General features: G+C 42.0%; 1 protein-coding gene and 2 pseudogenes across 1 annotated transcript; all 3 read right to left on the bottom strand.

The window, feature by feature from the left end:
- Positions 1-3,547: 3,547 nt before the first annotated feature.
- LOC146503634 (olfactory receptor 2AT4-like) lies at positions 3,548-5,565 on the bottom strand (annotated as a pseudogene).
- A 5,781-nt stretch (positions 5,566-11,346) lies between these two features.
- Positions 11,347-12,867, bottom strand: LOC146503633 (olfactory receptor 52E8-like; annotated as a pseudogene).
- On the bottom strand, positions 12,868-16,405 carry LOC146503632 (olfactory receptor 2AT4-like). The gene has a single exon (XM_085131719.1). The coding sequence runs from the start codon at positions 16,251-16,253 to the stop codon at positions 15,261-15,263; it is 993 nt and encodes a 330-aa protein (XP_084987845.1). The 5' UTR covers positions 16,254-16,405; the 3' UTR covers positions 12,868-15,260.
- Between the last annotated feature and the right edge of the window lie 3,220 nt (positions 16,406-19,625).

Below are 19,625 nucleotides of genomic sequence, written 5' to 3'. Positions count from 1 at the left end.
GTAAAAATAAATTAAAAACATCAGAAAATTTAGCAGCAGTAGAGGAATTTAAGATGCAAGAGCTAACCACATGTCAAACAGGAGAGAGAGACATATGGAAAGACAGGTTAAAAACAATACAACAATGGTCCAAAATAAAAATGTCCTCAGAACTAATAAAATCACTGGTTAATCCTAAGGTAAAAACAAGGTCCAGTGTGTGTCCTTTGGTGTGTGTAGGGCCAGACACATTCTGTGTAAAATGAAAATAATCCATGACGCCAAGGAAACTTCTGGCAAAGAGGTCAGAGTCATCCTCAATGTGTATATTAAAATCCCTGACTATAACCAGTCTGGACAGCTTCAAGCTGGAGGATAAAAAGTCAATGAACTCCTTTAAAAATTGACCATTTATGCCAGGTGAGCACTACAGTCTATCCCTCTCGCAAGCGGGAGAGGGATAGGCCCTGACCGTTAACACTGCTGGCCCATGGGCCAGGGACAGGGAGGTGTCAGAAGAGGTGGGTCCAGGGGCTGCCTACATGTCCAGCAGCAACCACAGAGCTTGTCTGGGGGCCACCCATGTGGCATGTGGCAGTGACGCAGCAATCACGGCCGTGAGCCAGGGCTCACAGGCAGCTCAACGGGCATCCAGCGCAGGAGGCGTGGATGTGAGGGGAAGCTCCCAGGTGGCTTGCCATATGGCCAGCGCACAGGACCACTCAACATGCTGACATCTGGCAGATGTGAGGCTAGTCTAGCCAGCACGCCAACTTCAAGTGGTGGGCCCAGCAGTTGCAGTGGACCTTCTCTGGGGAGCAGGAATGGGTGCAGGCCCCTGCCGGGCACCAGTTGCTCTCACCCGAGGTTTGGGGACGGATGCAGAGGCAGGCTGCATCCTGGCTGGCTTCACCCATGGGTGCCGGACTAGTCCGGGCTCCAGTTCCAGTGGAGTCTAGGGTCGCTGGTGGGGGTGGCAGCAGTGTCGGCCAGGAACCAACCTGAGCTGCCAGACTCATGATCAGCTGCACCCGGTGGTCAGATCAGTCCTACTCCCTATGGCCCATTTGGGCCAGCTCCTTCCCTGGCTGGCCCGGTCCTGAGTCTGCTGTGTCCCCCTGCTGGGTTTTGACACCACTCCATCACCTATTCCACCTGCCACCTATTCACTCATCAGTGAATAGGTGGCATTTCAACAGTTTTTATAAATTGACCAGAGACAGGGCATTACGATTCTCACAGGTAGCCTGTTTCAGAGAATGAGGGCAACAGCACTGAAGGCTCTGTTCCTAAATGACCATAGTCTGGTGTGACATATGGAGAGTTCCTTTATGTCTGAAACAAAGGATCCAAGATGGAATATAGTGGAAAAGATTAGATCACTGAGAAGCAATAGGGCCAATGGAAGTGTATAAGTGAGGGAGTGATATATTTGCAGTACTTAGTGTGGGTAAGAACTAGGGATGGGTATTGATAAGATTTTCACGATTCCGATTCTATTTTCGATTCTGTTTAACGATTCGATTCTTTATCGATTCTCTTATCGATTCTTTTTTTTTAAAAAGAAGAACACTAAGTTCGATTAGCTTAGAACTTTGTCTTATATCTTCTCTTTGAACAAGATAGAAATTTAGGAGTAACATGGCCTTACCAACCCAACAGTGACATATTAAGAGATCCACAGCCTACGGCTCTTCAATGGGGTGTCACAGGGTCCCCAGGAAAAAAATTTGTAAATGTAAAATAATAAAAAAAATATTCTTCTGTAGCAATAACAAAGTATAACATAAATTATTCAGTAGCAATTACACAAGAATATCCAGTAATGTCCCTGCCTACAATTAAACACATTCACTTACTTAAAATCGGGGCATCTGCTATGGCAAATGGGTGCAAGCCTTTGACCACAAACTTAGTCACTGCTCGGTGACATTCGTCTATCCTGGCCTGAAAGGAGACGCTACCGGTAGACTGCAGCGAGAACTGCCAGCATCTGAGCCAGACTCTGTCTCTCATCATGGTCACCTAAATGCAGCGCACAGTAATGGCAGGTTTTGTAATAAGGCAGATCGCGCTAACATAATATGCACTGTTAGTTGATTATTTACCTGCCGCATTAACGGGAGAGGACGTGCAAATGTTACCGCTGCTGCTGGGTTGAGATTCACGAGTCCGGAGCGGAATTAAAAACACGACATTCATTTAAGGTTATCGCGTTTTTTTTTGAGCAAATGCTTTTGCATATTCGTAGTGTTTCCTTCCTTAAATGAAATATCTACTTTGCAAGTATTGCAAGTTGCCCTGTTGTCATCCGTTCTCGTAAAGTATAACCAAACTTTTGAGCGTTTGAGCCGCTTACGCGCCATGTTTCCTGCCAGGTAAATGACGCTCCGCAATGTGGTGACGTCATTCAGGGCGACTGGAATCGATAAGGGAATCGTTTGCAAAAACGGCAAACAATTCCAAGGAATTGAAACAGTGGGAACCGGTTCTCAACAAGAACCGGTTTTCGATACCCATCCCTAGTAAGAACTCTGCAACTGAGTTTTGAACAAACTGCCTCATGTCCAGGGCTTTAATAGGCAGACAAACCTGGACAGCTTTGCAGTAGTCCATGCTAGAGGTATGAGGCTGGAGTCTCAAGATGTTATTTAGATGAGAGTGGACAGTTGTAGAGATAGATATTTAATATGAAATGAGAATTAATTCAGTGGTTATAATGGCTGTAGGATGTGATAGTGAGTGTTTGATTGTCTGTTTCTCTGTTATCCCTGTGATGGAGCGATGCCCTCTGCAGGGGTTCCTGCTATTTGCCTAGCGTCCCTGCAATGGTAAATTTGATGTGGTTAAAAAAATGTTAATAGAATAGGATAGAATAGAATAGAATAGAATAGAATAGAATAGGACCACATACAAGGTCTTAAATAATCAGGCCCCATCTTATCTTAATGACCTTGTAGTACCATATCACCCTATTAGAGCACTTCGCTCTCGCTCTGCAGGCCTACTTGTTGTTCTTAGAGTATTTAAAAGTAGAATGGGAGGGAGAGTCTTTAGTTTTCAGGCCCCTCTTTTGTGGAACCAGCTTCCAGTTTGGATTCGGGAGACAGACACTATCTCTACTTTTAAGATTAGGCTTAAAACTTTCCTTTTTGCTAAATCATATAGTTAGGGCTGGACCAGGTGACCCTGAATCCTCCCTTAGTTATGCTGCAATAGATGTAGGCTGCCGGGGGATTCCCATGATGCATTGAGTTTTTCCTTTCCAGTCACCTTTCTCGCTCACTATGTATTAACAGACCTCTCTGCATTGAATCATATCTGTTATTAACCTCTGTCTCTCTTCCACAGCATGTCTTTTATCCTGTCTTCCTTCTCTCACCCCAACCGGTCGCAGCAGATGGCTGCCCCTCCCTGAGCCTGGTTCTGCCGGAGGTTTCTTCCTGTTAAAAGGGAGTTTTTCCTTCCCACTGTCGCCAACGTGCTTGCTCATAGGGGGTCATATGATTGTTGGGTTTTTCTCTGTATCTATGAAGCGCCTTGAGGCGACTTTTGTTGTGATTTGGCGCTATATAAATAAAATTGAATTGAAATTGAATTGAATTAAGGTTCTTTTGCACCCTGCAGAACTGGACATTTTCATAATAACCACAATGATAGAAAAGTAGGAAAACAAAATGAATGCAAGAGGAAGCAAAAGACAAAACATGGCTAAACAGAGTGAAGTGACTAAAAAACTTTTAACATCATCTCCACAAGCCTGGCTTATTATGGACATGTTGTCACAGTAGCACTGAACATGATGTTTGATTTACAGAAAGGCAAAGTTAGGGCAAGGAGTACAACAGCTATCATCAAAGGCAGAGGTATGAACCAAGCAAACCCACACAACACAGATATGACACTGTTTGTAATTAGAACAGGGTAATGAAGAGGAATACATATTGCAACAAATCGATCAAGAGCCATTACCAGCAAGATGAAAGATGTCACTGTTCCCAAATGTGGAACAAAGAACATTTGCGTAAAACAGCCATAAAATGAAATAACACTATTGTCAAACCAATATTTTGACATGAGTTTTGGCAGTGTCACAGTGCCAAATGTCAAGTCATTCAGAGCCAGGTGACAAAAGACCAGATATGTTGGCTTTTGCAGGGACTTTTCATAGGCAACAAATGATAAAATGAAAATGTTCCCCACTGCAATGGCTAGGTAAACAAAAAAAAAGAAAAGTTGATATGGGTCCATAATACTGTGGTGAAAGTCCAGGAAATCCAAGGATGAAGAAGCTTTTCATCCTTGTTACATTGGTGAAATTGAAAGACATAAATTACAGACCTCAACGGCAAAAACCACTGATTAGAGCTTTTAAATATCGATATGAGAATATACTATTGACATGCACTATAACATTTATACATTAATAATTTACCAGAAACCATTAAATACAGGTATTAAAAGGTTGTCTTAGAAAGAAAAACCTTAAGTAATTATTTAGATATTCTCGTACTTTGGCTTTTGCTTCTGATTGCAGCTCTGTATTCAAAAGAGTGTCTGGGTGGTAGGCAGCATCCATCTTTTATGAGGTCTGACCTGTTGTATCCTCAATGGACACCCTTCAACACACCCTTCCCTCTTCCTGTCAAGCTAGCTTATAATGAATTATTTTTGGTCAAAAATTTCCTAAGTGCTGTTTCCTGAAGGTTTAGGAGTGCACTCATTATGAAATGCTGTTCCAATAGGGCTTTGGAGTTGACGTCACGCCGCAATGCATTGTCGGAGCGTGGCACCACCACGGATCAAAACAAACACACCTTGTTGGAAGGAAGATTTTTTTCCCTTTTTTGCCTGTCCCGTTTGGCTCTTTTGCCATCAGAATTATTGTCTAAAGGCGAAGAAAGATGCCCAACGGATTTACTTTACCAAATGGACCATCCCAGCCTTGCCGTAATGGTCTATTTGATTCACCTTTTACTGTTTATTTTATTTTTACTTGTTAAATACGGGACAGACTTGACTGGGGAAAAGAAAGGGGAGAAAGAAAGAGGAAGAGAAAAAAACAGCAGGGAAGAGGGATGGGGATATAGGGCAAAAAACAAAAAACAACAAAATAAGCAGACAAAAAATATATATATCAATCACCTGGATCACCTGTTGAGAAAGAAAAAAGAGAAAACAAGCAGAAGAAAGAAAGAGCAACATAATAAACAACATCACGATGATCTATGGGAATGTAACAGTAAATACCAAATATTAAACATTATTGTGCAGCACGTAAGATTGACAGCGCACAGTGTGCTTTGAGGTAGGAGCCAAAAAGGGTGTAGTTTGTGTGTGTGAGTCCCCGTGTGTACACCTGTGAGCATGAGCGCGCTTGTATTTTAAAGGTTCCTTCATGTAATGATCTGTTAGAGGTTGTGGGGAGCCACAGCCCTGTCCTCCAGGGCATGAAGCAGGTATGGAGGAGATCAAGACTCCAGACATCCAGAGGCCCTCAGAACACAAGAGACCAAGGAAGACCAACAGAGGGGCAGCCGCGCCACCATCCCAGAAAGAGCTGAGGAGAGCCCCAGATGAGGGGTCACTCAGTAGCCACGGAGCAGAGGCCAGGGGGGGTTGCAGTGACGTGCCCGTGAGCTCCGCCAGCAGCCAGCTGCGCCAGAGTGACTGAGCCCCAGGCCGAGAGGCCAAGGGCACGCCACCCCCAAAGTGGCCCGACCGAGCCCCAGGCTCCAGGCCCCGACAATCAGCCACCAAGGAGTGAGCCGGTGGGTACCCGGACGCCCTTCCCCAGACACAAAGACCCACCAACGCACCGATGTCTGAGGGTGTCTGCCACTGGCAGGGGAAGTGGTGGGGGGAGATAGGCCTCCATACCATGGAGGGCCTGAGATGTCCCTAGAGAGGTGGCGTCCGACCTGACATATGGACACAGACATACAGGCACACACAGATACAGACATCCATTCCCACCCTCATGCTCTCATATGCAATTACTCAACACTCACCCAACGTGGAGACAGACATAAAGAGACACTGTACACACAATCACACTCCCCAAGCGTACTCTAAGCCCCAGGACTAGGTACCCTTGCCTCCGGAGGGGGAAACTGCACCAAGACCCATGTAGTGTTACCCTTTTCCCTGGGGTAGAGAGAAGCAGACTGCCCCGGCTCGGCAGCAGCAGGGAGGCCCCACATTCCAGACCCCAATCAGACGGCCAACTTCTCCTCCTAGCCCCCCCGGCTCCAGCAGGCAGCAGAGAACGGGGGTGTGAGAGGACTCCAAACCACCCTCTATCAGCTCAAATGTAGTGTTGATGCATGTGTGTTCTAAGGTGCATTTAAAACCCAGGAGGGCATGGAGCTACCTGCCAGAGAGCAGCAGGTAAGCACATAGCCCCTCCTGATAGCCCTCAATGTCTACATGTATTTAAAATTGGGAGGTGGGCAACGACGCCAAGGGTGAGGTTGTACACCCTGATGGTCTTTTGGAAACCGTGTAGTGTGGCCACCCCCTAGATCCTATATGTATGTGTAATGAGAGTGTGAGTAATGTGAATGTCTAGGTTGTAGGATAAAATTGAGGCACAGGCAGCCAGAAGGGGACCGAGGGGGCGATGCCTCCCCTGCACCCTGGTGACACACCTTTACCTCAAGGCCCTGCATGTGTGGGTGATTGTGGTGGAGCGGGAAGAGGGAGGCAGCTGGAGATGGGGAGGGAAGGAAGGGGCAAGTGACCCCTCCCTGGGGCCAGCTCCCCCGCTGATCCCAGGCCCATCTGGACCAGGGCCTAGTGCAGCAGCGCCGCCCGGCCCCACAGAGCCTGGGACAGCCCACCCGACCCCACCACAGAGAAAACTGCACCCACCCCGTCATCCACCCATCTTCCAGACTACACAAGACAATAGACGCAAAGGCTGAGATCTTCCTCCACCTGTCCTATATCTCCCCCTCCTGCAGAGTGAGTTCCTGAAGAGAGGAGACCTCCTGCAAGATGTAACAGCCTCCCCCACCATTTGAAGAGCCCCCAGGTGGCTCGATGAGCCGGCGGAACCCTGTGCTAGGGCTGGGCCCCCATACACCCACCCGCCCACAACCCCGGCAACACACCAACCGGGACCCAAGCCCCCAAGGCCCAGACAGGGCCCCAGCCCAGAGACGGAGCACCCCCAGAACCTCACGCCCGTCCCGGACCCACCCAGGGGCAGCCAGGATACCAGGTCAGTAACCCACGTCCGTCAGCACAGACCCTCCCCTAGCCCCGCTGCACGCAGCCACGAGGAAACCGTCACCTAGGAGCCAACAGAGCCCTTAATAGGCCATGACCGCAACCCCTGGTTGTCTTGCGCCAAAACTTCTGAACTGGTGGACAGAACCAAAGAGCGTGGATATAATTGTCTGGTGAATTAGTTTGGCAGTGTGAGCAGTTGTTGGTAGACGTAAAGCCCATCTTGAACAACCGATGACCTGTATAGTGCACTCTATGTAGTATTTTGTATTGAATTATTTGAAGACTGGGATTTCTAATTAAATGAAAGGTTTTTAAGCATATCTGAAACCAGAAGTTTTGGTCTAAGTTAACTGATAAACCCGCTTCCTATTTTGCAATAGGAAGTGATATTGATTCATCTGTTTTAGAAAGCATTCTGTATATTTTGGAGAGTAATTTTGGGGTTTTAAGAGTTATAAATTGTACCACACTTGGTGGTGTTTGTAGTTCAACTTGACCCGGTTTAAATTTCTTTTTTACTATGGATTTAATTTGTTGATATTCTAAAAATCTATTCAATTCAATTCAATTCAATTCAATTTTATTTATATAGCGCCAAATCACAACAAATGTCGCCTCAAGGCGCTTCATAGATACAGAGAAAAGCCCAACAATCAAAATCTCTTCTTGTTGATCCCATATTGTGTATCTAGTCTGTCAAATGGAATAAATTCTGTTCCTTCTAATATATGTTCTAAGTATCTAATTCCTTTACCACTCCAATCTGGAAAGTTTATCACATTATTGTTTTGTAATATGTCAGGGTTTTTCCAGATAGGTGTACGTTTGCATGGGATTAATGAAGACGCTGTCAATTTTAGAAACTCCCACCATGCTGTCAGGGAAGAGCTGATGCTGATGCTTTTGAAGCATTCATGTCGTTGGATATTTGAGCTGATAAATGGTAGGTCTGAAATCTCTAGATTATTGCAAAGTGCTTGTTCTACATCTAGCCAAGGTTTGTCTAAAAGGGTATGTTTTAGCCATCCTGAGATAAACTGAAGCCTGTTGGCTAAGAAGTAGTGCTGAAAGTTAGGTAGTTCTAATCCTCCTTTATCCTTGGTCTTTTGTAGTGTTTTTAAGCTTATACGTGGGGGTTCATCTTTCCAAAGGATTTTGGACATATATGAATCTAGAGATCTGAACCAATCTTGTGGCGGTTTAGTTGGGATCATTGAGAATAAATAATTTATTTTTATAGTGGCAACCCTTCCCATGAGTGATATGGGTTGACATTTCCATCTAGCCAGATCGCCTTCTACCTTCTTTAAAAGTGGGATATGGTTTAATTTAGTTAGATCTGCAAGCTTGGGAGAAACATTAATACCTAAATATTTTATATTTCCTGATTGCAGTGGTGTAGAAGTAGAATTATAGAAGGAGCAATTAATCGGAAGGACTGTAGATTTTGACCAATTAATTGAGTAATCTGATATTCTTGCAAAAGAGTTTATCAATTCAATCACCCCAGAGATATTGGTTTGTGAGTTTTGGAGAAAAGGTAGCACAACATCTGCATAAAGGCTGATTTTATGTTCCACGTTCTTGCATTTTATGTCCTTAATTACTGAATTCTGTCTAATTGCTGCTGCTAGTGGTTCAATAAAAATGAATAAAAACAGTGAAGGGGAAAGTGGGCATCCCTGCCTGGTGCCCCTCAGGAGACAGAAGCTGGAGGATGTCTGGTCATTTGTTCTGACACAAGCTGTTGGAGAATTGTATAATATTTTTAACCAGTTAATGAAAGAGGTTCCAAAACCAAATTTGTGTAAAGTTGCAAATAGAAATTTCCAGTTAACGCTGTCAAATGCTTTTTCTGCATCTAAAGAAAATATTGTAGTTTTGATGTTTCTATTGTATGAGTAGTCTATCAGATTAAGTAATCTACGTGTATTTGTTGATGAGTGCCTAGCTTTTATGAAACCAGTTTGGTCAGGATGAATTAAGAGAGGGGTTATTTTCTCTAATCTCTTTGAGAGAGATTTGCAGATAATTTTAAGGTCTACATTTATGGCAGCTTCAGGTGGGTTTTGATGAAGTTTTTCACTGTAGTCTCCGCGTCTTCTCCAGCGGCTTCTGGAATACCAGAAAATACAAGATTATCACGCATGCCACGAGCTCGGCCTGGGCAGAACTCAGGCGAGGAAGAAGCATGGCTACTTACTGCTGGATCGTTGTTTGACTTGTGTCAGTGTAGCCCCAGCTTTGAGATTGCTTGTGCAGCTCTCTTGGATTTTACATTTGTTCTAATTTGCCTTCTCTTTGTGTGTAGACATCCCAGACCTGTTCCCCTTCCCTGTGGATACTCAAGTTGTGAGCGAGTGGAGAGCTGATGGCAGAAGAGGAGTGAGAGTAATTTCACTGTTTCCTTCTCTTGGATTCCCTGGAGACCCCAAACCTGCACAACTGTATATAGTTGAGTCCCCTAGTTTACCGTAATAAGTCTGGTGCGAAGGACAGTGAATTTAGAGCTCTATTTGGAAATAATGTTTAACTTTAAAATAACGTGTTTTTCTGGAGAGCATCGCACCCAGTCTCTCAATTGCAAATTATCTCTGGTGATTCTTAATGTACTGTCAAACAAGCCTTTTAAAGTTTTTTCCACAAGACCTTCCCATAATCAAAGTGATGCAAGTTGTAATACAAGACAAACAATTCACAGCAGAAAGTCTGCGGAGGTGTTTAAAGTCATTGTTTGAAATTTATGGTGCTTTGGAATTAAAAATAAAGTCAGAATAACATTTACTAATCTATAGTATAGAAATTAGCCTATCAGAGAAGGAGAGATATGCATGATGCAAAGCTCTTTTCCCTGTATAACATAAATGAATACTACAAATCTTTTGCCATTTCATTTTTAAAGTTGCTCCAGGCATGTTTTTGTTTTGTTTCTTATGGGGTTTAATTATGATTTCTTGACTGAGAGAGATCGTATGCTTACATTGTAACCTTGGTTCTCTATCATTCTCTATCATATCAAGACTATCTCTCCACTCCGTTACATATGTATGGCGTGACTCTGTAAGACACCCCACGAGGAGACAGTGCAACCGAATCCCAGAGTGAAAGTACCAATGAACTATAGACAAATGTACATATATACACACCACCCCAGTCAGGGCTTTGCCAGACACGAAGGCTGATGCCTGTGAAAGCCCTCCACCTGGGGCCGGAGATCTCCAGGGCCCCAAGTTGGAGTCCAGGGGGCAGGTTGAGGCCCAGAGGCTCCAGGAAGCTTTATCCATGATTTGATAGAGTCCTACTTGGCCTGACACCGTGTCTGGAGAGCCAGCTAGGGGCCGTCCAGAGGACAGGTGAGAGTTGCCAGAGGAGAAGACAACACTTCATCAACGTCCTCCACCTGATAGCCATGCTCCCTGGGCTCAGGCTCAGAGGCGGGGCCATGGGAGGGAACACTGTGGGACAGGCCTGGCAAATAAGTAGCCAGGGGAGGGAAACCTGCCCATGGTCCTGCATGCTCTGCCTCCACTCCAGTGGCAGTCATTCTCCCCACTTTGGGCTAAGGAAGAACATGAGAAGTGGGAGGTTAGAGGCAAAAAAACGAGCATGGGCCTCACTAGTCCATGATGACAAGATAAGCAATTCATGCAGGATACAGAGATTTCTCTGGCTAATTAAGCATGTTCTGGGCCCAAGCATAACACACACTGATCGTGCCCATCCTCTAACAGCATGGAAATGCCACACTCAATTCTGGGATGTATGGGCTGCCATACTTTCGGCCAAAGCAAGGGGGCGGGGCCACATGATAACCCGGAAACAGCCACTATTAGGTAAGCCGGCACAAGCTGCCACCTAAATCTCCCCTCCACTGTTTATTCCCACAGTGTGTATGTATGGTATGGCTTCTCTACTGTCATGTGTTTGCTTATCAGCTTTCATGTTGTGTGGAGTGCTAAAACATTAAGCATTGTAGCCGCAGAGTAACGAGAGGGGCCCTGCTGTTCGCGTAAACCAATACGCCAGACAGAAACCCGGCTAAAATAGGCTAGAGAACTCAAACTTGCCGCAGCAAGGTCAGTCAGAATTCTGACTTTAATCACAGGTCAAAGACTTGACCTTACACATATTTTAAAAATTAGATGACAGAATACTAATGGAAGCTTGACTTGAAAAAAAAAACACAAGTTAAAAAATGTGTGTTGCAAACACGCAAATGTGTAATTGTTGTCACAGGTTCACAAAAACAACATCAACAAAAATGACCCTGATACAGTATATACAGTATATACAGTAACAGCAACATTTGATTCATTTTATTTCATTGATGTTTAATAATGTGGGTAAATAGCATACTTTCATACTTTTACAGATTTTGAGCATTACACCTTACAAGAGAAGTAACATTTTTTCAGTACAATTTGCCATAATTATATACAAAATACATGCACATAAAATAACATTGTGAAAATCGAGTAGTCTACTTTCATAAAAGTGTCTGAGAAAGAGATATCCTGCTTTTGGCTTATCAACTCATTTCTCGGAGTTACATATTAAGGTGAAAGCTTTATCTCTAATCCAATTTTAGTTTTCTTCAGCCTCTTCATCAGCATGTGTTTAATGTCATGAGTCTTGAAACAGTATATGACTGGATTAACAGCAGCAGGAAAAAGACTGTACAGCAATATCAACCCAATGCGGACATCTAAACTGAAAGAAAATCCAACAGCATTAGCCACATAAACAAAACATCTGGGTAGATAAAAAAGACATGTGATAAATATTTGTGAAGTACAAGTGGATAAGGTTCTTTTGCGCCCTGCGGAACTGGACATTTTCATAATAACCACAATAATAGAAATGTAGGAAAACAAAATGAGTGCAAGAGGAAGCAAAAGACAAAACATGGCTAAACAGAGTGAAGTGACTACAACAATTCTAACATCGTCTCCACAAGCCTGGCTTACTATGGATATGTGGTCACAGTAGCACTGAACAATGATGTTTGATTTACAGAAAGGCAAAGTTAGGGCATGGAGTACAACAGCTATCATCAAAGGCAGAGGTATGAACCAAGCAAACCCACACAACACAGATATGACACTGTTTGTAATTAGAACAGGGTAACGAAGAGGAATACATATTGCAACAAATCGATCAAGAGCCATTACCAGCAAGATGAAAGATGTCACTGATCCCAAATAATGAACAAAGAACATTTGCGTAAAACAGCCATAAAATGAAATAACACTATTGTCAAACCAATATTTTGACATGATTTTTGGCAGTGTCACAGTGCCAAATGTCAAGTCATTCAGGGCCAGGTGACAAAAGACCAGATATGTTGGCTTTTGCAGGGACTTTTCATAGGCAACAAATGATAAAATGAAAATGTTCCCCACTGCAATGGCTAGGTAAACAAAAAAAAAAAAGTTGATATGGGTCCATAATACTGTGGTGAAAGTCCAGGAAATCCAAGGATGAAGAAGCTTTTCATCCTTGTTACATTGGTGATCATAGTTTCAGTAACAAATTTGATTAGAGCTTTTAAATATTGATATGAGAATATACTACTAACATGCACTATAACATTTATACATTAATCATTTTCCAGAAATCATTAAAAAGAAAGCTATTTAAAAGGTGGTCTTAGAAAAAAGCAATTAATTAGATGATCTCTGTTACATACTTTGAGTATGGCTTTTGCTTCTGATTGCAGCTCTATATTCAAAAGAGTGTCTGGGTGGTAGGCAGCATCCATCTTTTATGAGGTCTGACCTGTTGTATCCTCAATGGACACCCTTCAGCACATCCTTCTCTCTTCCTGCTAAGCTAGCTTGTAATAAATTATTCTTGGTCAAAAAGTGCTGTTCCCTGAAGATTTGGCAGTGCATTGGCTGCAAAATTCCATGCCAATAACTGAAGTCTGGAGAAACAAGTACTAAACAAGAGTGTACATAAGTATTGTAAGTCAGTAAATCTTTATTTATATAGCGCCTTTCAAGATAAAATCACAAAGTGCTTCACCAAAGCTAAAACATAAAAACAAAAATCAGCCAAAGGCAAGTTTAAAAAGATGAGTTTTTAGCTGTTTTTTAAATGAGGTGAGTGAGTCCACAGATCTCAAACTCAATGGGAGAAAGTTCCAAAGTCTGGGGGCCATAGTTACAAAAGCTCTGTCACCTTTTGTTTTCAGCCTCGTGTGCTGGACAACAAGCAAGCCCTCATCACATGACCTCAGGGACTTGCTGGGGATGTAAGGATGTAAAAGATCACTGACGTATTTTGGTGCTTGTCCATGCAGAGTCCTGAATGTCAAAATCATAATCTTAAAGTGGACTCTGAATTTTATGGGGAGCCAGTGCAGCTGGATCAGCAGGGGTGTGGCATGGGAGTACTTGGAAGACTTGGTCAAAGCCTTGCGGAAGCATTCTGAACATCCTGCTGATGTTCCAAGGAGGTATTACATAAACAGTTGAACAAGGAATTACAATAGTCCAAATGAGACAAAACAAATGCATGAATGATCATTTCCAGTTCAAAGCATGAAACAATAGGACTCAGCTTCGCAATGTTTCTTAAATGGTAAAAACAGGAGCGGACCAGAGATTTAACATGAGCGTCCAATGTCAGAGCTGGGTCAAAAGTAACACCAAGATTCCTAATAGAAGATTTTGCAAATAAACCAAGAGAGCCTAAAGATAGAAAGACAATGATTATTAAAAAGGTTTTTTAATAAATCAACATTGTTATAGGAATGTAAAAATAAATTAAAAACATCAGAAAATTTAGCAGCAGTAGAGGAATTTAAGATGCAAGAGCTAACCACATGTCAAACAGGAGAGAGAGACAGATGGAAAGACAGGTTAAAAACAATACAACAATGGTCCAAAATAAAAATGTCCTCAGAACTAATAAAATCACTGGTTAATCCTAAGGTAAAAACAAGGTCCAGTGTGTGTCCTTTGGTGTGTGTAGGGCCAGACACATTCTGTGTAAAATGAAAATAATCCATGACGCCAAGGAAACTTCTGGCAAAGAGGTCAGAGTCATCCTCAATGTGTATATTAAAATCCCTGACTATAACCAGTCTGGACAGCTTCAAGCTGGAGGATAAAAAGTCAATGAACTCCTTTAAAAATTGACCATTTATGCCAGGTGAGCACTACAGTGTTCACCTGGCATACACTACAGCCTATCCTTCTCTACTTATTCAAATTCAGTTTCTGATGGCACAGATTTCTGCCCATATAAATGACCGTCTACCCCTACGACCTCCACAGGGTCACCACTAGACTGGTGTTCGAAAATCCTTAAGCAATTTCAAACACTTCAATTCAAGATTCCAAGAACACTGTGTTGATTTCTACTCTCAGAAGTCCTCACTTCATCTCAACTGTAGGTGTAAAAGGGATGGTGCTAAAGGGGGAATTTTAAATTTAATTGAAATGAAAAATTGAAATCATACACACATACATATATTAGCAAAATTTGTTATAAATGATGATTAAGCTGCATCATTATTTAAAACATAAAACATAAAAATATCACAGTAAATAATAGAAATTATGCATTTTCCCCCTCTAATTTATTCAGTTGTATACCAGTTTAAAATGATTTAACAGACACTACAATTAATTCCTTCTATAATTACATTCCAATACAATTTCTCCTTAAAAAAACTATAAACAAAGTGAAGAATCCCAAAATCAGAAAAAGTAAAACATACACCTTAATATTATATAGCAAAGTTCTTGTTATTGTGGGGTTTTTAAATTAAAAAGCAAAACTAAAGAACTAAATGTTAAACAGCCAATTTGATTAACATAGAACTACTTTGTGCTCTGAGATTATTTTCTAGATTCAGTAGAAGCAATAAATAATTTAAGTCACATGCCAGGAAGTGTCGACTCTGTACCCTGCAAGAGATACCACTGAAAATCAACTATATAACACTTTTCTATACACTAACCAAGCAAAAGACTCCTTAATGAAATACAAGAATCACTTTGGCTCCCCATTAGAATAGGATAATTTAAAGCATGTTAAGGTGATGTTTTTAACGAGTTACTAATAGCTGCAACCTGAGCTTTTTCTGGAACGATTCTTCTGCAGAATTGTTTCAACAAGCTTTCTCTCATGTCTTTTGCTCTAAAGCAGTATATGAGTGGATTGATCATTGGTGGGGCAAGGCTGTACAGCATGATGATCACTATTCGCACATCAGCACTAAATGTAATGCCAACATTGCTGGCTAAATATACAAAACATCTGGGTAAATAATAAAGGGAGATTATGATCAGCTGAGTACTACAAGTGGACAATGATTTCAGGCGGCCTTGCACATTTGCTATCTTATACACTGCTATAAGAATAGAGCAGTATGAGAAAATGATAAATGCCAGAGGACCCAGTAGCACAACCATTGCAAATACTAAAGCAGGAATGGCATAAGGGGTCCTGTCAGTGCACGCCAGGACTGTTATACCAATATGGTCACAGTAGCAGTGAGTGATTATATTTGAGGCACAGTAAGGAAGAGGATATGCTCTAATAACTGCCATTAAAGGGGATGCCTTGGCAATAATCCATCCAGTTATACTAAGAATTAAAATATTAGATTTTGTGAGAATATGTGAATATCTGAGAGGATGGCAGATAGCCAAATATCTATCTAAAGCCATCTGAAAGAGAATAAACGAATTGACTGAACCAAGATAGTGAACAAAGTACATTTGGATAAAACAGGCAGTAAATGAAATGCTTCCTGATCGAAACCAATATCTGCTTATAATCTTAGGTAAAGTGGTTGTGCTAAAGAGAATATCACATACACTCAGATTTAAAATGATATAATACATTGGCTTATGGAGGCTGCGGTTGGTTGCAATTAAAAAAATAACTGTAGCATTTGCTATCAGAGTTACCAAATATACAAAAAACAATACAACTGAGACAAGACCATAGTACTCTTGATGAAGTCCAGGGAATCCAGTAAGGATGAACTCAGTCAGAACACTATGATTTCTCTCAGGCATGATGAAACAGAAATTTGGTTAAAACACTGGTAAACATACAATGCTTGAGAAACCACCGTTAAGCCTTATCAATTACACAATCTTAAATTTACAATACAGTATAGTATTAACTCAAAGATTTAATCTGACTAATTGTTATTGTTATTATTTTTCAATTCTTTTTCAATTCTTTTTCTTTATCAAAGCCTTTTGATCTAATCATGTTTGCATCTGAAAAATAAACATTCCATTTTATTGTAAATCTTTAACTATGCACATAAACATAAGGATGAGAAAGACTTTAATTAGCTCAGTATATATGTACTTTTCTCATACAGGATGAGAGAAGGCTCCGCTGTGTTGCCTGCTGATTCACTGCTTAAAAATACTTCTTGCAGTGTGGTATCATGATGGCGGTGTTCGATAGGTTCCCTTTATATTCTCTGTGGATCAAGCCAAGCCTACTTTATTTATAAAGCACTCTAACTGAACACTGACCAGAGTGCTGAAAATAAGTTAATAAAAAATAAAAATACATAAAATCAAAAACAGTGACAGTAAACAATATACAACACCAACATCAAAAAGACATTAAAATCCAAATAAAATTGGCCTTTCTATACGGCGTTAAAAGCCAAACCAAAAAGGTGCATCTTCAGACCAAAATGAAAGATATCAAGTTGGAAAGACTTTGTAATTTGTAATGGCAGTGCATTCCAGAATTTGGGAGCCGCAAATGCAAAAGCCCGATCTGAGAGACCGACGAGGGGTGTGAAGGTGCAGTAGTTAAGAGAGGTAGTATGGGGCAAGACCATTTAAGTCTTTTGAAACCAAATTAAAGAATTATTAATTGAACCCTAAAATGCACAGGTAGCCACTGTAGTGAGCATAAAACAATAGTAATATGCTCCCTCCCTTCTACGTTTACCAGTTAAAAACCGTGCAGCAGCATTTTGCACCAGTTGAAGACATGTCAAGGGTGCCTGGCTACTACCAAGGTACAACAAGTTACAGTAATGCAGCTGAGTTGTAATAAAATAATGGATTACTGTTCTAAAATCAGCTATCTCGGAAAACCAAGATAACATGACTCCCTAAAGTTGTAGCCAGGAGGGTGTCCTTAACAACTCTAAGCAACACACCGCATGGACAATGAAATGTCAAATAACACAAGCTTATGATCTGAAACACTGCATCTAAAATCATGAAGTTAGAAACAGGCCGACGATGGGATAAAACAACATACAATGTATGTCCACATATTTGTGTAGGTCCAGTCACTAGGACCAGGCATCATAGCGGCTAAGATGAACAGCGATATGACTCAAAACATGAGTGAGGCACAGTAAATAATTGGCAGGAATAACAGAGGGGTGAAACACCAGCTCCTGGTAGACAGAACAGTCTCAAGATTGCAAGACTAGAGTGACCAAAGTTTGTACTGCCTGGATTGACTACAAGAAAGCCTATAACTCAGTGGCCCACACATGAATCCTGGAATGCCTAGAACAATAAAAGATCAACAGGACCCTAAGAGCCTTCATCGGGGACTCAATGGGGATATGGCGAACAACAGTAGAGGTCAATTTCAGACATCAAGGACAACTGCAATTACTTGGGAATCCCAAAGACATGTCCTGAGTAGTCAGCTGAATGGTAAGAACAAGATCCCTGCAATCAACACCTACGCCCTGCCAGTGATCAGGTATCCTGCCGGTGATTAGGTTCCATGCTGGGATAATAAACCGCCCAAAGAAGGAGATCAAAGCCACTGACATCAAGACAAGGAAGCTTGGATTTTAACCCAAATGCACCCCCACGAGACTGTGGGGACTGTACACTAAGCAGAAGGAAGGAGGCCAAGGACTGGTGAGTGTTAAAACCACTATCCATGATCACATGATGACAACAAACATCCATGAGTACATCAGGAAGAGAGCCACAACTGGCCATGTACGTACTAAATACCTCAGGCAGCAGAAACCTGAGAAAGAAGAGGATCAATGAGAGGAACCATTGTAGAAGGACAGGCCCCTGTACCGTATGTACCACGGGGAGGTATAAGACGTGGCTGACATCAAGAAATCCTACCAGTGGCTGAACAAATCTGGACTGAAAGACAGCACAGAGGCACTAATCATGGCAGCACAGGAACAGGCTCTCAGCACAAGATCGATAGAAGCAGGGGTTTAACACACCAGGCAAGACCTTAGGTGCAGGCTGTATAAAGATGCCCCTAAGACAATCCAGCACAACAGCAGGGTACAAAATGATAGCAGTCAGGGCATACATGGAATACCATAAGGACGTGGCTGGCATAGTATAAAGCAGGGGTAGGCAACCTTTCTGATGGCGAGTGCCAATTAAAATTTCCTCAGAGGTCAGTGTGCCATATGACTGCATTAGCAATAAATTTAATAACTCTCTATATGAACAGTTACACACTATATAGAACCACTTTATAGAATTATATTTGTTCGCAGATGTTGGCAGCTATCAGCGAATAGTTATCAGCTGTTTTGAAACAAAAAAAGACACTTTTTATCCATAACAGCAAATGGACTGTACAACAGAAAATACAAATGCTATTTATGGTCTCCTCACAAGAATGATAAGAAAAATAAACTAAGCCAATATGGCATGTTTGTTAATACAGAGACACACATGTTAATGTGTCTCTGGTCTCCCACTCAGAGACACAGGTCTCCGAGTGTCCAGCATTCAGAGGCTACCTGAGGACACTCATGTGAGAGACAATCTGCTCACACAGATATGTAGAGCCAAATACTGTCAATAAGGCCTCTGCAAGGTTCTGAAGACAGTTAAAACATTAACTGACATTAACTCAGCCAGTTAATGCGAGACAAATCTAGCTGCTCATTAAAGATTTCTGGTTTGATCAGAAAATAAAACATTGGTCCATACACCTGAAAGTCCCAAAAATGCATTTTGTCTCGAGTCTACAGATGTATCCGTGTATTTCCATGGTGCTGATGCTGTGCTGAGCGGAAAGCTCCTGAAGCTTTTGAAGTGTCGGAATGTGGAAAGCTAACAACGTCCCTCTTACCAGTAGGCTAAGTTATTTTTAGCCAATTACAAGTTGAATCTGGTACTTGGGGTTGTTAGTTAAGATACCGTCATTAAGAAGCGGCACAACTAATGCGTCTATGCGAGCTGATTTACGATGTGCACCACTGGCGCGGCCATTTATTTTTTGATGCACCTTCTCAGATTAATTCACTGCATGTCGTGCCCAGGGCTGGACTGGGACAGAAAAACAGCCCGGGCATTTTGACTAAAGACCGGCCCACCAGGTATTAAAGCCATAAAGCCTTTGAATGAAAACAAACGCTGTTTTGACAGTGATGTACAGTCTTGTTGGTATATGTAGGA

Source organism: Neolamprologus multifasciatus, chromosome 14, assembly GCF_963576455.1.
Source record: "Neolamprologus multifasciatus chromosome 14, fNeoMul1.2, whole genome shotgun sequence".
In the NCBI taxonomy this organism is placed as follows: Eukaryota; Metazoa; Chordata; class Actinopteri; order Cichliformes; family Cichlidae; genus Neolamprologus; species Neolamprologus multifasciatus.
The sequence above is the reverse complement of the archived record's forward strand: the minus strand, read 5'-3'. Positions and strand labels throughout refer to the sequence as shown.

Coding starts and splice junctions, on each gene's coding strand:
- LOC146503632 (XM_085131719.1), bottom strand. CDS start 16,253: ATGCCTGAGAGAAATCATAGTGTTCTGACTGAGTTCATCCTTACTGGA.